The sequence below is a fragment of the Pelobates fuscus genome, chromosome 7 (genome assembly GCF_036172605.1).
Source record: "Pelobates fuscus isolate aPelFus1 chromosome 7, aPelFus1.pri, whole genome shotgun sequence".
Classification (NCBI taxonomy): Eukaryota; Metazoa; Chordata; class Amphibia; order Anura; family Pelobatidae; genus Pelobates; species Pelobates fuscus.
This window is the reverse complement of record NC_086323.1, coordinates 176,550,763-176,572,119: the sequence shown is the minus strand read 5'-3', so window position 1 is coordinate 176,572,119 and position 21,357 is coordinate 176,550,763. Positions and strand designations below refer to the sequence as shown.

The window sequence follows — 21,357 nt, the reverse complement described above, 5'->3', positions numbered from 1 at the left end:
CACTCATGCACACACACGCTGCACTCATGCACACACACGCTGCACTCATACACACACACATACGCACACACTGCAATCATTATACACACACTGTAAATAAATATTCAATTAATATATTTTTTTTAGGATCTAATTTTATTTAGAAATTTACCAGTAGCTGCTGCATTTCCCACCCTAGTCTTATACTCGAGTCAATAAGTTTTCAGAGTTTTTTGGGATAAAATTAGGGGCCTCGGCTTATATTCGGGTCGGCTTATACTCGAGTATATACGGTAAATATACTGTGTGTGTATTTGTATACTGTATATCATTTATTTATTTAGTCCTATTCTACTAGCCAGGCCTTGAAGCCTGTTGCTTCAGAACATGTTCCCCTTGAGGTTTTCCCCAACCTGCCTAATATGCTGTCTCTATCCATTGTGCTCTTTAATAATGTCCAATTATGTCTTCTCTTATATTTCAGCTGTGATTGTAGGGGGCATTGATATGATGTCACAGGCATTAACACTGGCAAAAAAGCCACATGTTATAATTGGTAAGTTTCTTTTTTAAGATGTTTAATGCAGAATTCTTATATAACTGCAAATCACAATAAATGAATACTCTGTTAATGACTTCATATTAAATCGAGGAGGATTTATTTAGATTTTATAAACACTTGCTGTTGGCCATTATTAAACCAATTATAGGTAGAGGCGTTACCTGTCTAAATATGTGTAATGCTCATACAGTGTCTTTCTGCATTTTGTGTTTACATTTTATGAAGAGCACATCTCATCTTATATGAAATGTATTGTGACCTTGTATAATGGTGAACAAACGTCGTTTGGAAAACTACTCTGCTTTTCCAGAGAAGAGTACCTTAAAATTGGTGCAATTATAAATACTTGGTGTGCTGTGCCATCTTGTGTCATAACAAATATCATGTGGTATGGCAGCAATATTGGTTTACATGACCAATTGTGAAAACTCCTCAAATAAATTTATAAAAAATATGTTACTGGGGCGGAGCCTGACGACCGAGCTGTGCAGACGTGTGTAGCACGAGCTCCTGCACAGCGGGCAGAAACTGGGGCAAAAAGCAGCGGCTACATAGCCCAAAGCCTCGGGGATGCACCGTCCATGTCGGGGGTGCACCACTGAACTGACCGATACCGCCCCGGAGCCCATCGGAGCTGGGGAAGCAGGAATCCACGTGCGGCCTACTGGGGTAAGAGCTCGGGAGAGGTGGCCGCTCTCCCTGAAGCCAGAGCCCTCAAGCTACCTCGTACTATCCTGCACCTCCCCCCCCCCCCCCCACCCCCCCTTTGGACCGGTAGGGGATATCCCGGTCCTCACTGGACTCATTGATAAGGCTAAGGCAGGAGGGCAGACTCACCGACTACACAGCACACAGGGGCACCAAATCAACGCAGCGCATACAAGATGGCCGCCCAGCACAGGCCCAAAACGCTGTGCACTAACACTCAGCCACCCACATACCCACTGGGATCTTTTGACCGGCTCTGTACAAGATTCTGGGACATACTGTATAGCCGCGGAATGGCTTATCACCTGGCGATAAAAACCGTGGCTGCATGGATTCGCCCGGCAACACGACGTCGCCACTACAGGCACCCACCTCACGCCTCCAGAGCGGCCATCAGGAAACGCAGGCATCAACGATCCTCAAGGCGGGAAGAGGCGCCATATTATTCGGGCGCACGCCCCCACTCATAACAGCACAGGTGCTGGACCGCCAAACAAGCACCATACGCAAACACCCCACTCTACCCTACAATCGGCAGGCAACGAAGCATGACCCTACCCTCTACGATCAAGGCTGCTCACCTGGTAGCAGTGCAGCTGCACATACTACAGGTCAACGCTGGAGCTGACCCCCAATAAAGGGGCACCATCGAACAGACACACCGCAACTATGAGAGAGTCTTCCCTGTCCTGGGCATCGGCTAAAGCACCCGCTACCTTAACTCCCAGTGGACATACCACCCTAGCATCCTGGAGGCCCGCTATCATCAGCAGTTGCTGTCTGAACTATGCTTATCACGTAATTACTTATCGCCCAGTTATGTCAGTTGTTACACTCCATTAACAGGCAGACCCAATGGTTCTATGCATGCTCACCTTAGCAGGTCATATTATTTTACAATACTCTGCTATATGCATACTTGTACTGCTAATGTGCTACTGTTTTAAGCCTCAATCTATAACAAGCGTAAAAAGTTTGACTAATCTGCTATTTTCCTTTTTATTCACATTTCTTCCTCCTATGTATAACAAAATACTACAAAGCAACGTTCACATGAAGCAGAAATGTTTAGATAACAGTCTACCTATTTTATTATTATTTTTATTTATATTTTTTTTATCTCCCAACATGTAACTAACTCGTGCTGTTTTACCTAGTTAGTGATGTACACTAGATTACTACGCCTCTCAGACCTTGGTCCCATGATGTGATTTTATGTACAGCTTACTAACCATATTTTTAGATTTAGCGATACCTGTACTAAAGCGAGAGATAACAGTATTAAAGTTAGAGATAACAGTATCGAAGCGAGAGACAACAGTATTGAAGCGAGAGATAACCGTATTGAAGCGAGAGATAACCGTATTAAAGCGAGAGATAACCGTATTAAAGCGAGAGATAACCGTATTAAAGCGAGAGATAACCGTATTAAAGCGAGAGATAACCGTATTAAAGCGAGAGATAACAGTATTAAAGCGAGAGATAACAGTATTAAAGCGAGAGATAACAGTATTAAAGCGAGAGATAACCGTATTAAAGCGAGAGATAACAGTATTAAAGCGAGAGATTACAGTATTAAAGCGAGAGATTACAGTATTTAGCCATAGCATGTTATTATATATAAAATGAGGTTGATAATCATAGGAGACTTTGTCCATATGTTATGACGACCCTATCCTGGGCAACTCTTGAACGTCTCCCTCTCTTTTTTCTGTACCCCTATAATCACATGCCTCAACAAAAATAAAGAATTTAAAAAAAAAAAAAAAAAATATGTTACTATTTAACGCTCTACCACAATATCTGCTTAGGTGCTATAACCCGGCTCTTTTTCTTTGCAATCTCGATTGCTGCTTTGTCTCTTTTTTTTTTTTCTTTCTTTTTCTTTTTTTTTTTTTTCTTCAGCCACACGTTACATTTTCACTATGAGTTTAATTTAGGCTGATTCATCCAACTACTTTAACCCCTTAAGGACACATGACATGTGTGACATGTCATGATTCCCTTTTATTCCAGAAGTTTGGTCATTAAGGGGTTAAAACCTCCCAAATTGTATTCAACTAAAGGGTGCCAGAGATTCCAATAAATAATCAAAAGATGAACCACCCTCCAGAAAGTAATAAAACATAACTTTGAATCCATGTTACATGTAATGCATTGTTTTGAACTATGTGATTGACACACAAAAATCTCTATGTGCTGCTCAGTCACATGTTGTCACAATATATATATACTTCTACTTGCAAGAGACACAAAGGATTTGCATATACTTTTCAAAACTTTGGAATTGTAGTTTATCTTTAGTAAGCATTTGACGTATATTGGCTATTAATATAAACATATTGGTTTGTTCATATTAGTTCTCATTTAGCTGTATAGATTTTGTTAGAGCAGCTATCAGCCTCTTGCACTGGCTGTACTTGTATTATTAATTTTGAATAATTAATTAATTTTGAATATAGATTTTACCAAGACAATCCTTAGAGGGTTGTTTTTTTAAGTATGGCTGTATTCATGCAGTGTCTTCTTTCTTCCTAGCCACACCTGGGCGCCTTATTGATCACCTGGAGAATACAAAGGGCTTTAATCTGAAAGCACTGAAGTATCTGGTGATGGATGAAGCTGACCGCATTCTCAATATGGATTTTGAAACCGAGGTGTGTAGCAAAATTTACTTCTTTATCAGTAAACAAATTCCTAGAACACTTGAAGTATTGAATAACAGAAATTGTATTTGCACAATCCTTTTAGGTTTTTTTTTAATTCCATGTATATTTTTTCATTAAGAAATTTCCAAAAGCAAACATTTCTGAAAATGAGGGCAAATGTATGCTCATGATATAATGTAGAGAAGATTGGCATGTATTTTAGGCAATTCTCCGTAGTGAGATACATTTCCAAAAGCCTAAAACAAATAGCTTTTTTCATGTTGCATGAATATCACCCTTCATAACAAACCTTTTGGAAGTGTGCACATGTAAAAAGACTTTAATGGGCAGGCTAATATATGTTGGTTGATGTATGCAGTTCTGTGTATACATAATTTGTCACTTCTTATATAGTGTTACATTTATTTTGTGATGTTTATGTTAATTTTGTCCTGATGTTAGCTACTATGAAAAGGGTCTTGATATCCCTAGAAATCTTTTTACATTACAAATTATATGTGGTACTTTCATTCAGCCTGTGTATGTGTAATTGTCACTCAGTGGTTGTATCTTTTTACAGATGGACAAAATTTTAAAAGTTATTTCCCGAGATCGGAAAACATTCCTGTTCTCTGCTACTATGACAAAAAAGGTAAGATAGCTAAATAGAAATTAATGGTCTTTACAGTAGTAGGACATCCCAAACAAGAAGGTCACAGCAAAAAATGTGATTTGTTTTAAAAAGTGGGACAATCACAAATGGAAAACGGTAGAACCAACAGGCACATTCCATTGCTGACTCCTCTCATTTTACTTTATTGACCACACCCGTTAATAAATCCGGAGTGCTAAAATGGTATAGAGACTTCAGGGTCAATAATATTATACAAAGTATATTGAGCTGTTATGTCATAGAATACTTATGCTGCACACTATTGTGTTTAACACACACACACACACCACAAAATAGAATAGCAAAAAAAGTGGAGCAATAATTAGGTAAAATATCCCATACCAAAATTGAAAAATACATATGGTTTAATAAATCTCCCAGACATGTTCCTGGACTGGCCTCTGCCTCTAAACGTAAACCAAATGCCGCTGTTGACAGCAGTGACTGACAGTGTGAGACAGAAGGGAAAAGGACAGTGAGACAGACACATAGTTAGTATTACTAATACATGTATACCTTTCTGGCTTGTAGGTTGCCTATTTTATTCCGTTTTGTTTAATAGTTATTTAAAAATGTTTGTTTCGTGGGGTATTTTTTTTTTTTGTACTTTTAACTTTATGCACATAATCATGTGATCATTTTTTTCCAGGTACAAAAGCTGGAACGAGCTGCTCTTAAAGACCCAGTAAAATGTGCTGTTTCTTCCAAATATCAAACCGTGGAAAAGCTCCAGCAGTACTATATATTTATTCCTTCTAAATTTAAGGTATGTGTGCAAATGTATGTATTCCAGGTTTTATTCAGTTTATGATCACATATCACAAATGTGCATAATGCAAAAACGACTACATTCCTGCAATAAGCAATTTATGCCCCGGCCACACACAGAATTTGTTTAACTGCAGAACCATGGCTGCCTGTTCAAAGCCTGGAGTACAGCTTTGAGAAATGGGCTGTGTGCAGCGACCTGAAGTCTCTCTGCTCTCGGCTGTAGCTCTTCTCTCTCCACAGGAGCAACTGCAGTAATTCTAAGTCACTCTTGACAGAATGCACTATGTTGCCTTAGGTAATCCTTAACCTGTATTATGGTTAATCTAGGTTTAAAGACACACAAACTGAGCAGTAGTTGTTGGCATACTATAATCACTGATGAAGCTTCATTTTAACAACGCAGTGGGGACTGGTGTATCTGTTGCATTCGGGGTAGTACTTTCTTTAAAGGAAGGTTGTTTTTATTATTTAATATTATTTGCATTTGTAAAACAGCAGTACTCACAGTTAGACAAATGGTACTTTTTTTGCGGCCGCTCTGCTGTTAACCCTCACAGTACCATTTGTTTCAAAGTTTTTATTAACTTTTTGACAGCTGGCTGTGAATATAATTTGCAGGAAAGCACTCATGAATCCTGTCTGAGCATTTCTGTAGTTCAGCTTTTGCAGACACTTCCAGGATCTGTCTTAACTGGTTCTGCTGAATTGTAAGAGATGTTGGAGATAACTGGTAGATTAAGGCAGGTAGTAAGTCATGTGCACTACCTCTGTTGTTTCTGTTCCAGATTTTCACAATTTCAACCAAATGGTTGTGTGAATTTGCTTTGGCAGATTTGGAGCTTGATGAATTACTCTGTCTACAGATAGACCTAATGGTATCACTACTGAACAACAAACTGGCTTAGATGTCCTACTTTCTAAACAAAAAGGATCACCAGAAGTCCTGGATGCTTATCATGTGCCTTTGAATTATCTGCTTTATGTTTTCTTGCCTGTGCCATTGAATCAAAGAGTCCTCAGGCAAATTTAAAGTCTGCAGTGCAGTTGAAATGGCAAATATTCCCACTTATATTCTCCATAAATGTTAATAGCAAGGCAGAGATCAATTGTAGGAGGTTGGAGTTCATTGTTGTAGTGCAGTGCACTGGATTCATCTTCTAAAACAAAAAATTGACTCTGTACATAATTGAACAATGGTCTGCACTCTGATGGTAATATATGCACATTTATTAATAGCATGAAGTTTATTCTATTTTAAAATTGGTTTTCTTTCCAATACAAACTCTTTTCCCTACATATAAGGAAATATGGCTATATATTAGCACTACATCTTTGTTATCATGAATTGATTCATAATGAATAAGATGATGACGTGACACTTCACATTCACCTTACTTTTTTGATCCTTTTATTTTCAGGACAGTTATCTTGTGTATGTTCTAAATGAACTAGCTGGAAATTCTTTCATGATCTTCTGCAGCACCTGTAACAACACACAGCGAGTGGCTCTACTGCTGCGCAACTTGGGCTTTACAGCTATTTCTCTACATGGGCAAATGAGTCAGGTATAACTTTAATGTTTATATTGTTTGAAGGTTGAATTTGATGGATTTGACTCAACCTAAATTACTGTGTAACTGTTGTTCCTGTATAGCTGTCTAATGGCATTTAAATTATAACCCCCGTGCTAGAGGCTTTTAAAGTTTTAATTGAACCAAGATAATTTTGCTTCCTTGTAATGTTGAATGACTCATCTCATTAGTAACTAAACAATTCAGAATCCATTTATTTTTGAAAGGGTTGTTAAACACTCATTGAAAAAAAATTATAGTTTTGTATGTGTGTGTGTTCTGGATAACTATGCATAAATAACTTTTTTTACTTTAAAATACATATATAGGCCAATTTAATGACAGTTTGTTGAGGGTTGAATGAGTTACTGAGCAATGAAGTCAAATATAAGAAGACAATATTTTAAAATTGATTTTTTTGAGTACTTGGCTTTTTAAACTTCTACCTCTGCTTTATGTGTTCAGGATAGAATGCCTTCTTCACTTTGTTCTGGTTAGAACACAATCTAGTAGTATATTTTTTGGAAATTGGCAACTTTTTTTTTTTTTTTTACTCTTGCGCTATTAAGAGCTGGAGATTAATTCTACATTAAAGGAACACTATAGGGTCAGAAACAAAAACATGTATTCCTGACCCTATAGTGTTAAAACCACCATCTAGCCCCCCTTGATACCCTCATGCCTCCCTAAATTTAGTAAAATCTTACTTGTATTCAAGTCTGGAGCTGCTTGATTTGTTCCGGTTTCCTTTTGACCTGCCCACTGCCTGCTGACATCATCAGAAGTGGTAGCATGATCGAATCACAGTGCTTCCCCATAGAATTGGCTGAGACTGACAAGGAGGCCGATCAGGGGCAGAGCCAGCACAATCCAAACACAGCCCTGGTCAATCAGCATCTCCTCATAGAGATGAATTGAATCAATGAATCTCTGAGGAAAGTTCGGTGTCTGCATGCAGGGGGAGGAGATACTGATATGTTGTGATGCATTTTAGGGAGCCATGACCCAGGAAGGATCTCTAACAGCCATCTGAGGAGTGGCCAATGAAGTGATCACTAGGCTGTAATGTAAACACTGCATTGTCTCTAACAAAAGACGGTGTTTACAGCAAAAAGCCTGAAAGTAATGATTCTACTCACCAGAACAAATTCAATAAGCTGTAGTTGTTCTGGTGACTATAGTCTCCCTTTAATGTAAGAAATGAGGTGTAAACATTAGATCTCACTTTATGGTAAGTGTTTAGGAAGGTTGTGCATGTTACTTGCAGGGAGGTGTGACGAGGGCTTCAAAAACAACGATTTAATTCCTAAATGTCCAAGAATAGATCAATGACGACTGCAGGGGTATGATCTATACACTAAAATCATCCCATAAAGCTAAAATAGTTTTGGTGTCAATAGTGTCCTTTTTTTATTATTATTAAATTCTCAAAATCAATGTAATTTAAATGTAACATTTCTATTTTTTACCTTTTTTTTTTTTTTTTTTTTTTCTCATGTCACAGAACAAGCGACTTGGCGCTTTGAATAAGTTCAAGGCAAAATCTCGGTCCATCCTCTTGGCAACAGATGTTGCGAGCCGTGGTCTTGACATTCCACATGTAGACGTTGTAATGAACTTTGATATTCCTACCCATTCAAAGGTGAGCTAGTTAATTATAAGGTTTGTGTATTCATTAATATTAAGCTTGGTAATTTATGGAATGACCAGAGAATTACTGTACCGATCATTGCATTAATCAGACATGACAAGATGTTGGTTTTCAGAAAGTGATCACCAAATGGTTAACTCATGCAATTTAAGAAAAAGCCCTAAAAATACAAAAGTGCTCTGTGCCCAAGGCGCTTATGAATACAATAAAGTGCAACAAAGTGTATTATAATTACCGTATATACTTGAGTATAAGCCGAGTTTTTCAGCACATTTTTTGTGCTGAAAAACCCCAACTCGGCTTATACTCGAGTCAATTGTCTGTATTATGGCAATTTGCATTGCCATAATACAGACTGGGGCTGTGGGGGCTGCAGAGAGATGTTACTTACCTTTCCTGCAGCTCCTGTCAGCTCTCTCCTCCTCCGCCGGTCCGTTCAGCTCTTCTGTCAGCTCACAGTGTAAATCTTGCGAGAGCCGCGGCTCTCGCGAGATTTACACTGGGAGCTGACCGAGGTGCTGAACGGACCGGCGGAGGAGGAGAGAGCTGACAGGAGCTGCAGGAAAGGTAAGTAACATCTCTCTGCAGCCCCCACAGCCCCCTCCTACACAGTGCCCATCCACTGGACCACCAGGGAAGGAGAGCCCCCCTCCCTGGCCAGCTAGCAAGCAGGGAGGGGGGACAAAAACATTTATATATATATTAATAATAATAAAAATAATAAAATAAAAATAATAATTAAATAAAAAATAATAATAAAATAAAAAAATAATAATAAACATGTAATGAAACAAAAAAAATATTAAAATAATAATTAAAAAATAAAAATGCCCACCCCCCACCAAGGCTCTGCATCACACTCTGCATTACACACACACACACTGCATTCATACACACACACTGCATTCATACACACACACTGCATTCATGCGCACACACTGCACTCATACACACAGCATTCTCATACACACACACTGCACTCATACACACACACTGCACTCATACACACACACTGCATTCATGCACACACACACTGCATTCATGCACACACACACTGCACTCACACACACAGCATTCATACACACACACTGCATTCATACACACACACTGCACTCATACACACACACACTGCACTCATACACACAGCATTCTCATACACACACACAGCATTCTCATACACACACACAGCATTCTCATACACACACACAGCATTCTCATACACACACACTGCATTCATACACACACTGCACTCATACACAGCATTCTCATACACACACACTGCACTCATACACACACACTGCACTCATACACACACAGCATTCTCATACACACAACATTCTCATACACACACACTGCATTCTCATACACACACACTGCATTCTCATACACACACACTGCATTCATTATATACACACACTGTAAATAAATATTCAATTAATATAATTTTTTAAGGATCTAATTTTATTTAGAAATTTACCAGCAGCTGCTGCATTTCCCACCCTAGTCTTATACTCGAGTCAATAAGTTTTCCCAGTTTTTTGGGGTAAAATTAGGGGCCTCGGCTTATATTCGGGTCGGCTTATACTCGAGTATATACGGTATATACAATAAAGTCCAACAAAGTGAATGTTTTATTGTAAGCAGCTAAACCACTATAGGTACTCTCCACCCTAATTTCATATTAAAAAAAAAACCTGGCTTCTTGACTTGCAGTTCTGGGCACATTTATAAGCCACTAATATACCTGTTGTTTTCTGGTATATTCTGATGTTTCCTGACCACCCCTTGATAGCATTCAGAGCTCTCTCATAACTTCATCACTTTAGTCCATGTCTGGCTTGTGCTGGAGAGGCAAATGTGTGTTCATGGAAAACACAAATGGGTTTGAAGTCACTGTATTTGTAATGTTGGGAAAGTAATTTAAAGCCGTTTTAGCATAGTAAGACACCACATGAAAGCATTCCATGTTGCTGTTTGCCTTCACTTTAGCTCTGTGCATTTTAAGGTAGGATTTACGGTTCTTTCCTTCTGAAATGCTTCTTTGGCTCCAAGGCTGGTCCTGTAGTTTTTCTCTCTGTCTAATAATGTCTTAACAACCTAGAGAGAGTAAACCATTGTTTGAAATGGAGTTTTATTGATTCCAAAGTTAGCAAAGGCCACCCCTCACAGGGGAGAAGACGGTAAACCTTTGTGTATGTCCAAACACTTTGTTTCACAAGTTTAAATTCATTTACATGATGTCTCTTAGAAAAGGGGGAAAAAAATACTCAAAACATTACAATCCTTGCTCTAAAGAAGCTTCTGATGCTATCAAGAGAGTGGCTTTTGGACTGAAATCTCATAGTTGTCTAATTTGCTAAATGTTTAAAAACAAAATGTGCCAGATCTCCTTCATAGTCTGATTCATGCAGAGGCACTTTTTCAGTGAGTCTCTCTCAGGATTGTCTTAATTTTCAGAAGACAACTGTTTCCATTTGAGAGCTTTCATAAAGTAAGATGTTTCATTGATAATTGAAGAAGAGAAATGTTCTTACAAATTGTTTGGTTTTTTCACCTTCCCAACTATGAATACTGTAGCGGGAGAGTTGCAAATGGTGAAAATAGAGGACTTTCGTCACAGACCAGTGTAAATGCTTCTGTCAAAGATGAGAAACCCTTGAAAAAAAGTCCCTAAGATTTGAAAAGGATTTTAAGAAAAACAAAGCCTTTTTGTCCATGGTTTCCCTTTTTAGTGCATCGGTTGATAGAAATTCTGTGTGTCTCCACGTCTGAAAGCTTCGTTATCTGGAGGATCAGTGGTGTTGGCCACAGTGGGCAGATTAACAGTAGTCTGGTTAAATTTCTGGTCGGCTAATACTCCCGTATCCACTCTCTGGTCATCACTGGATAAATTATTCAAATCTATGGCCAAAAAGAAAAAGGCCCCCTTGTGCATTTTTTTTTTCTATCCTAACAAAATGCAGTTTTAAATTAGATCAACTTTGAGTTGGCCATTTCATAGAAGATATTCTTACTTTGGAGACAGACCAAGATATAATTAAAAAGTTAAAAGAAAGAGGGAGTCTTCTAGAAGCATTTGGTCATATAAAGTATGTTGCTAGGTCTTTGTTATACTTTCTTCAAATCTAAGAGCAGTCTTTTGGTTCTAAAACACATCTGAGGACATTAGAGAGTTTTGACAGTCTCTTCTTCCTTCCTCTAGGCTCAGTTCAGACATGCATTCTCCTCTAAGAAATGCTGGTAGACACATTTAAAAAAAAAAAAAAAGATGTAATGTTACTTAACACTGCAAGTCTGGAGGGTCCATGACATATGGAATTTTCACTCACCATGGCTAAATCATTTAATTTGCTTAATGCCAGTGGCCAGTAGAATTTTTTGGAACTTGAGTCAAGTTCAACTAGCAGAGTAGGTGATAAGTGTTTGTAAATTAAACACATTAATTGTGAAAAGTGACAGTTAAATTCTGTCATAATTGTAAGCATATTTATTAAAGTAATCTAAAAAGGTGCCTTCTTCATAATAAATGATACCAGTTTTTGCAGAGTTTTCAATTTCAGAAGGACTTAAAACTTATATTGACGGGAAAAAATGATCATAATTCCGTTGGCAAAAAATGGTGCAAATTGAAAAATGACAGGAAACAAACATTGCAGATGGAAATAAAATCTGACCAGTTTAGTCAATTGCACCAGAAATTCAGAGAGCATTTGTGTCATTGACACTTTGCTAAATCTTATCCACAGTCCTTTAAAATGTGATTGGAAATTGTTTTCTTTCATGCAGTCTTTGTGGGAAGGTGTACTTAGAGCTGCACACAAAAAGTGCAGAGAATAAACCTCATAGAATTTAACAACAAGCATGATCTGTATATTGCTTCATTAAGCTAAAGTTGTTTTGTTGTTAAGAGTTTCCCTTTAAGATTTCAACCCCTTAAGGACTCAACAGAAATATATTCCATCTTGATTCCCTTTTATTTCTTTAACTGTGTCCTGAGGGGGCTAAGAAGAGCACATTTGCTTCCAAAAAGAAATTGTAAATGTAAACAATTCACTTTGCCATTCACATGTTCAGCAAATGTAGATTATGTGGGCTCTTTGAATTTTGGATTACCGGTAGATAGGAATACATTGTATATTTTAAAAGCATCTTAAAATATCTGCATCAATGGGAAGTGCATGGCTTTCACCATATCTGCCTCCTCATTATTAACTACAAAGCACTGGTGCACTGTTGTGCCTGCTTTGCTTGCCTCTCCAACTCACATTTCTAGCATAGCTCTAAGAGGTGCCAGAATTGTAGCTGAGGTATGCTGCTGAGCCATGTTGTTACAAATGGCTATTTGTAACTGGCCCTTTAAATGAAAAATTGCCCTGCTTCCCTGGATTGTGGAGAAGCCTATTTGCCAGCCTCCTGCCTCATGACTATGGCCCCTGGAAGATTGTGCCCCTGAAAATGTATTAACTTTTATTGGTGTGTATGGCCCTTTAAGAACCGTCTGGGGACATATTGTGACTTTGCTGAACAATGCCCCTTTAAGACTATGTCCCCAGACCTGTAAAATAACTTGTTCCTGGCTTTCCCCCACTTGGTTCAGTATATAGGGCTTACTGAACCAAGTACCACACAGGCGGACCACCCAGAAGCTAAAGTGTGCAGGCAATTTACCTCCCAGGCTGTGAGGTTACTGCCGGTTAATTGCACGTGGCAATTCGAAATGGGACTTAGTCGTTTTTTCGCATGAAATTGACCGACCGCACAGCCCAAATCTATGGAACTGTTTTGGGCAGGAAATTGTGCTTGCGGTCGGTCATAAAGGACTTCCAGCTAACTTTTGATCCACTGGAGGGATTTGGCTGATTTTTGGAAGTGTTTATGTTTGATGTATGCTGAGTCTGAATATGCAACTTTTATTGAAATTGAATGTATGGTTTTAAAGTTACAGTGTGTGTGTAAAAACTATTTTTATTGTATGTAATAATTGGTTTAACTGTTTATCTGAGGGGAGGGAATGTGTGGGCTGCACCAGATGTGTGATTGGTGATTTTATGCCTCCCCCTGGGAGTGTCCTATTTGCATGTAACCTCAATAAAAGCCAGGCTGGGTGTTCCAGCATCTCAGACCTCTTCTGACCCTCTAACTTGCAGCCTCGACTCATGTTTGTAGGGGACAGCTATAATCACTACAGGGATTGCTATGCTCTTCATACTCCCTTAGCTACTGAGCTCTTGTAAGAGCTCTTGATCCTGATCCTGCTTCGCTCTACAGAAGGAAGAGGTTCATCTACTGGAACCTGGAGCCTGGTCGTAGGGCCAGGGAGCAGAGCAGACGGCGAGATACCAGCCCAGCAGCGGTGGTTCGTGGAGTCTGCAGTGCTTATGGTGGCTACGGTGCTGATGGTCCTTTAGTGAGCGCTAGGAGCATCCTTTTCTACGGTCCAACTTCCAGCCAGCCTGGAGGCAACCGTAACATTTGGTGGCAGCGGTGGGATGGCGTCCTAGCGCCAGGAGCAGCACCCCAACACATGTCTTCTGTCAACAACCATGTCACCTGATGTGCCTGCACAGGGGAGCTTTAATGGCACATTAGTGGCAGCCAAAGACAAAAAGTGTGCCGCGCTAGGGCTACTCTATATGTCTGTGGTGAAGTCCACACTCTTTCCACCTGCCCTGGGTACTTCCTCCTTTAAAAGTGATACACATAAGCAGTACAGATTTATGCTAAATTTTGGTCAGGAAGGCAGGCAATTGGAAGCTAGAATCTGTATTCATTGATTAGATGGCAAAAAGCTCCCCTAACAGTTGGCCTATCCATCTTGTCACCTTATTTGATAGCTGTTTTGACATGCCCCTTACCTGTACAGCGCCAAATTCTTAAAGGATCAGTAGAGGATGTATTTTTTGCTCCCCAGTCTCTGACCAGTTTGGGCTTCGTCCCTTCCTTCTGCCTTTCTCTCCTCCTGCAACAGAACAACCCTGTGATGTGTGTCTTCTCCATGCCACAAAGCCTGCATTTTGCCAAACACCCATCTACCTTCGTGTAAACATGTTCCCACATTTTTTACCTTCACTGTAGATTTGCTTCTGCTCAAAGTGAAATAGAGGATCTTATGCTGCTCTGCTCCTGCTACATTGAAGCACCACTTGATTTTTTTCCACTGCTTGTTGTAGTAGTGTTTTGTTAAGGCTATTTTGTGTACACTGTCGCCAGTGATTTTTTGTTTATGTGCAGTGTTTATATAAATGCTGGTTTTCATGTTAGATAAAATGTTTTTTTAAATTGCTTTTTGTTTATTTAAAAATTTATTTATTTTTTTCTAACAGGATTATATACACAGAGTAGGGCGTACAGCTCGAGCTGGAAGATCTGGTAAAGCAATAACATTTGTGACTCAGTAAGTAGTTTTTCCGTATGAGGTTAAATGTATGTAAATAAAATTGAATTTCCTTTGGTTTTGTCTCTAAAAAGCTTGGAAAATCAAATACTGGTGTACTCTCTAAATCTTTGTGTTTAATACATTCCCTCCCCGCAGAATAAGGCAACATTTAAAAACAGAAAATGTAAAATGCCCATTTCAGAGAAGCAATGTATAACCAAAAGACAAAACCATTATGTGAAATGTTATACAACAAATTGCCTTGTAAATATTTTGTACGAAAATACTTTCCTTTTACACATATCATTTCTCTCAAACTACATAATGTTATCAAATTCCTCATACCCTTACATTCCATGTCATTGTAGCTAACCAGTATAATCAGAAGGACAAAGCATTTCTATTAGTACTGTAAGAGGCTGCAGGAGCCCATAACTGCATTGGGTTTTTTTTGGGTGTCACTTTTTTCAGGTTACACACACTTTGATGGTGATAAACTAGAGAAGTAAAATATAATGAGCAATATATTAATGGGAACTAGGTAACATAAGTAATAAGTTACATGCCTGCATTCTTTGCTATCTCTAATACAAAATTGTTTCAGATTCCTCCTACAAATACAAAGATATGAGATTCAAAGAAAACTGGCAATACTCAAATTGTTTTATGTATCAAAATACAAAAAATAATGGAGCATTTAAAGCGTTATTCCAAGCACCAAGACCACTTCAGTGATCTAAAGTAGTCTTGATGCCAGGAGCCTATGTGCAGAGTTTCTGTATTTAACCCCTCTGCTGTTTGACATGTAACTCCATCTGCATCATTGGGGTGTCACAAGCCAGCCCAGAACACCGTGACGAACTGTGTAACTTCTGGGGAAATTTGATTGCACAGAATGTCATTCATTGGCTGAGAGAAGTCATCTGATGCGCTCAGCTACTGTATGGGGATGGCATTGACTTCTATAGGATTAAGGGAAACGCGTCCCAAAACCAGCTTAGCGGGGAGCCACGTAAGAGAGTGCAGTGTTGCTAAATGGTTTGCTCCATTACCATGGAACCAGGCAAGGGTACTCTTAACATGTGGTGTGCTGTAGTGGTTATGAAAGTTGAAGTGACACTCTAAGACCACACTTTAACCCAACAACTTTAGCTTAATGTAGTATTGCTTATAGTCCATGTTATCCCTGGCTTTAATATCAAACCTTCTCAGAATGGTTTAATATAAAGTGGTGGTCATCCGCATCTCTGCTACATTGATAATGGACAGATCACTCTAACACAGGGGTTCTCAACCTTGTCCCCAAGGACCCCCTACCAGTCCAGGGTTTAAGATTTACCTGGGTGTGTCTAAGTTGTTTAGAAAAAGGGGAAAAAAACACCTTAGATTCTAAGGTGTTTTTTCCCCCCTTTTTCTAAACACCTTAGACACACCCAGGTAATCTCCAAATCCTGGACTGGTAGGGGGTCCTGAGGACTGGGTTGAGAACCCCTGCTCTAACACTTTCTGAATGTAAATTGTGTCCAACCTGGACAAGATTAGCTGAAAATGTTATGGCAGGTCTACTATTGTTGGGAAGGGGTTTGATATTATCCCGGGGAAAGGTACTACACTCTTGGTCATGGCATTTTATTGATGTCCCCAAAAGAGCAGAATATCAGTTTGACATTTGAGTCCATTAAGAGTTGACTCACTCATCACTATTTGTCCTCTAAGAATCGATTTTTAGGATGAATTCTTAATGCTAATATTTAGCAAACAACAATAACATGCATTTCCTTGTAACACAACTGGTTTAAATATTCTAGAATGTGTGATCATCTTGAGTGCAATATGTTATTTGACTTGTAAATGTTTTGTGTTCAGATATGATGTAGAATTGTTTCAAAGAATCGAACACCTGATTGGTAAAAAGCTCCCAGCCTTTCCAACACAAGAGGAGGAAGTGATGGTTCTAAACGAAAGAGTGTCAGAAGCCCAGAGATTTGCTCGTATTGTAAGTACCGCTTTGTTTTTGTTTATGGTCACTTATTGGCACTTTGTAATTACCTGAAGGAGAATTAGATCAGCTTTTGTAATACTAAGTTCATACAAGTTTTACATCATATTGATTTGATTTTAATTTTCTATTGCATAAATAAGATATGCAAAATGGTGGTTAAATTCGTAATTTCATCAACTTATTTAGGTTTAATCGTTAGAATTTGAATATTTTGAAAGTGCCAATTATATATTAAAAAATAAAACCTACCTTTCTGTATGGTGGTGGAAGAAACTAGCCATGCCTATAATAACTTTGATAATGACTAGATTTCACAAAGAGATGGATAAACTGAATGCCCTCTCTAGGGTTCCTTGACTTTTCACAGGGGCATATAATGAAAGTAGAGGGTGAATGGGAATGTGTTTGGGAGTGGGGACCAAAACCTAATGTGTATTTTTGTTATGTATATTGTACAGGGCTTGCTAGACACTTATACACTTATTGTTTGTGTGATCTTAAGGGTGCCTGATACTTAAAAAATATATTTTCTTAATATAATGTAATGAGGTAACTCTTTTTTTGAACACATGCTGATTATTTGTACTGCCTCTCTTGGCAAACTCATTAACTCCTTTGGATTCCACTACCATCTGTATGCTGACAACACCCAGATATCTCTCCTCCCCTGATCTCTCCCCCACGGTCCTACAACGTGTCACTGCTTGCCTTTCTTCAGTCTTTGATTGGATGTCCTCCCACTTTCTGAAACTCAATCTCTCTAAAACTGAGCTTCTGATCTTTCCCCCCTCATAATGCTGATCCTCCTCCTTTGCTTTCTCTGCAAGCTGATTGTACTTGCATCAGTCCATCCTTGCAATCGCTTTGTCTTGGTGTTATCTTTGATCCTGGCCTCACCTTTGCACCTCATATCTAGTATGTTGATAAAACCTGTCGAGTCCACCATAAAAACATTGCCCGCATCCGCCCCTTTCTCACGCAAGATGCTGCCAAGAAGCTTGTTTTTTCTATCCAGTTGGTCTCCCTAGAAGCTGTACTGCCCTGCTACCATCAGTATGAAATTAATGCTATCGCCAGGCTAATCTTTCTCACCTGTTGCTCCTCCCATACCTCACCTCTCTGTCGATCCTTACACTGGCTTCCTGTATCCAATAGGTGTCAATTCAAAATACTAACCCATACCTATAAAGCTCTAGCCCCTCTTACATTTCTTTACTGATTCGTAGATATGCCCCTTTCTCGGTCTCTCCGTTCTGCCGGTGACCTTCTGCTGCTCGCACCCTTACTGCCAACTCGCACTTGCAGGACTTCTCGCAGGCGGCTCTCTTCTTTTGGAACAGCCTGCCTACCCCATCAGACTCTCCCCTAGTCTTCAATTGTTTAAGAAGTCCCTCAAAACACCTCTGTACAGAAATGCTTATGGACTCCCAGAAAGACGTATCTATACCTATCTATATCCGCCTCTTGCTCTCATAAAGAGCCACACTCCTCTGTCACCTCCAGTTCTGCTGCTTTTCCACCTTGTTTGGTGGCGATCACCTTTGCTGCCCTGTTGTGTATTTGTACCCGACCTCCTCTAAACTGTAGCTCGTTTGAGCAGGGCTCTCATCTACCTATTGTTTCTGTGTCACTGTGTAATTCTCATTTATTGTAAGCCCCCCACCCTTTCCATAATATTGTAAAGCGCTGCAGAATTAGTTAGCACTATTTAAATATCAATAATAATAATAGTAAAAACTTACACTAGTTTAGGTTCAACAAGTGGAATTCTTGATATTCCCTAATGCACTTTCTTGAGACAGTGCAAATTTGCGTTAGTTGGTTGATTTGATAATGTGTTTGTTTAATCCTGTTTTAGAAGGGGACCATGTCACCCCACTGATTTTTCATTAAAGCTCCAATTCTCAACTCTCATTTACAGTCCTACATCTGTATAAGAGTAATTTTGCAATCAATATTTGTAAAGGCTGAGATTGGAGTACTTAGTCAGGTACACCAAATCACTTCTCCTTGAAATCAAATGCAAATTAGATTATTAGTTTTACGGTTGGCATTCTGTGCTTGCTGGTATTGCCTCTTCTACTTTTCTTCGAAGGGAAGAATCTTCCCACCCCCCTCCTCCGTTTCCCCTATTTACATGATTATCCAGTTGTTGTTTCTACCCCTTTAAAATCTGGATTAAAAAATAGCATATACCTGATATAGAATTCTATTTGAATATTTTATGCATATGTGAAGGTGTACTTGATGTGACCGCTAAAGCCTGAATTTCTTAAACAATAAACTGTTTATTAATGTAAGAAATATTCTATCCAGGTTGACCTGTCTGCTTATTATACTTCCATAATCTGATCATAAAGATTATTGAAAATATATCTTGACATTTGACTTTTTTTACATCTACCATTTTCCCCACTTTGACCACCACCCAATTAAAACGTAACTACATGGTCTGAAATTTGTATATTTAAAGATATCATCCTAATCGCAGCTAAATCCAAATCCCACTATTCCATACTACTACTTCTTGACCTCTCTGCTGCCTTTGACACCATTGATCATGCTCTCCTTCTTCAAACTCTTCAATCACTCAGTCTCTGTGACTCTGTCCTCTCATGGTTTTCCTCACATCTCTCCCAACGCTCATTCAGTGTCTCCTTTTCTACTGACACCTCCTCCCATCGTCCTGTCTCAGTTGGAGTCCCCCAAGGCTCTGTACTTGGTCCCCTTCTATTTTCTCTTTACACTGCCTCTCTTGGCAAACTTATTACCTTTTTTGGAATCCACTACCACCTGTACGCTGATGACACCCAGATATATCTCTCCTCCCTAGACCTCTCTCCTGCCGTCCTGCAACGTGTCACTGCTTGCCTTTCTTCCTTTCTCTGACTGGATGTCCACCCGCTTTCTGAAACTCAATCTCTCTAAAACTGAGCTCCTTGTCTTTCCTCCTCTTTCGCTCTCCCTTCAAGTTTGTGGTCCCCACATCAGTCCATCCTTGCAAGCGTGCTGTCTTGGCGTCATACTTGATTCTGGCCTCACCTTTGAGCCTCACATCCGGTATGTTGCCAAATCCTGTAGATTCCATCTTAAACATATCCTGCATCCGCCCATTTCTTACGCAAGATGCTACCAAGGAGCTTGCCCATGCTTTAGTGATTTCTCTCTTGGATTATTGTAACCCTCTCCTGATTGGTCTTCCCAAAAGCCGTACTGCACCGCTACAGTCCATAATGAATGCTCCGCTCTGCCCGTTACCACCTCCTGTCCATTGTTCGCACCCGTACGACCAACTCACGCTTGAAGGACTTCTCCCGGGCGGCTCCCTTCCTATGGAATAGCCTGCCTACCGCCATCAGACTCTCCCCTAGTCTTGCATCTTTCAAGAAGTGCCTTAAAACCCACCTCTTTAGGAAAGCTTATGGCCTCCCAGACTAACCTCTACCTCATACCTGTCTCTTGCTCTCTCCTAAAAGGCAGCCCACATTATTTGATTGCAAATTCCTGTCCTATTGTGTTTTACACCCCACCTATAGAATGTAAGCTCGTTTGAGCAGGGTCCTCTCCAACCTATCGTTCCTGTAAGTTTTTTTTATTGTCCTATTTATAGTTAAATCCCCCCTCTCATAATATTGTAACGCACTACGGAATCTGTTGGCGCTATATAAATGGCAATAAAAATAATATGGTGAAAAGCCTTTATTGCATCTGCTATCTGTATAATTTTCTAAATCTCTCATTTCAGGAGCTAAGAGAACATGGAGAAAGAAAAAAGCGTCCACGGGAAGAGATGGCAAAAGACACAGATGGCTATTTAGGAAAGAGTGAAAAAGTGACTGGAGGAAAATTTAAGCGGAAAGTCCACTGATTATTGCTGATTAATTCATCATTATTGATAAGTGACTGCTAGGACAGCAATGATTTTTTTCATGTTATTGGAAGACTTTTGTATACTGTACAGTTGTCCTTTAGGATTCCAGTGGAAGAGATCCACTGCTTATTTCTTCTTGGTAAAACTTAAAGCAGGTTTAACATTTTTAAACTACCGGTATATTCCTACGTATCAATATTTTGTATGCAGAATGTAAAAGATGGAAAAACAATGCTTCAATTGAAGCTTTGCTACCCAATACGTTGTAAATATGAATAACATTTGTTACCACTTGTTGAAATGCAGCGTGTGGAATGCCGTCGGGGTACCACACGCATACTGTTATATTTCTTTGCACAGCAAAAATTAAAAATTTTAAAAAAAATAAATAAATAAAAAAATTTGTTACCACTATACACAATTTGTCACTAAAACGTCACACAAGCGTAAAATAACAAAAAAAAAAATGCTACATTTCCGGAGCACAATAAGTTGAAATCTCAACATTTTAAAATTTGCTTGATTTTCTCCTGATGACATGTTAA

The 21,357-nt window shown here is 39.2% G+C and overlaps 1 protein-coding gene across 1 annotated transcript in view; it reads left to right on the top strand.

Annotated features, from left to right (window-relative positions):
* DDX47 (DEAD-box helicase 47) overlaps positions 1 to 21,105 on the top strand; it is a 66,088-nt gene extending 44,983 nt beyond the window's left edge. The window contains exons 4-12 of the mRNA XM_063427583.1: positions 464 to 535; positions 3,788 to 3,906; positions 4,478 to 4,549; positions 5,220 to 5,336; positions 6,760 to 6,906; positions 8,417 to 8,554; positions 14,887 to 14,957; positions 16,806 to 16,935; positions 20,687 to 21,105. Coding sequence (XP_063283653.1) covers positions 464 to 535; positions 3,788 to 3,906; positions 4,478 to 4,549; positions 5,220 to 5,336; positions 6,760 to 6,906; positions 8,417 to 8,554; positions 14,887 to 14,957; positions 16,806 to 16,935; positions 20,687 to 20,809 — 989 coding nt within the window. The 3' untranslated portion in view covers positions 20,810 to 21,105. The remainder of the gene's footprint in view (positions 1 to 463; positions 536 to 3,787; positions 3,907 to 4,477; positions 4,550 to 5,219; positions 5,337 to 6,759; positions 6,907 to 8,416; positions 8,555 to 14,886; positions 14,958 to 16,805; positions 16,936 to 20,686) is intronic.
* The last annotated feature ends 252 nt before the right edge of the window (positions 21,106 to 21,357 follow it).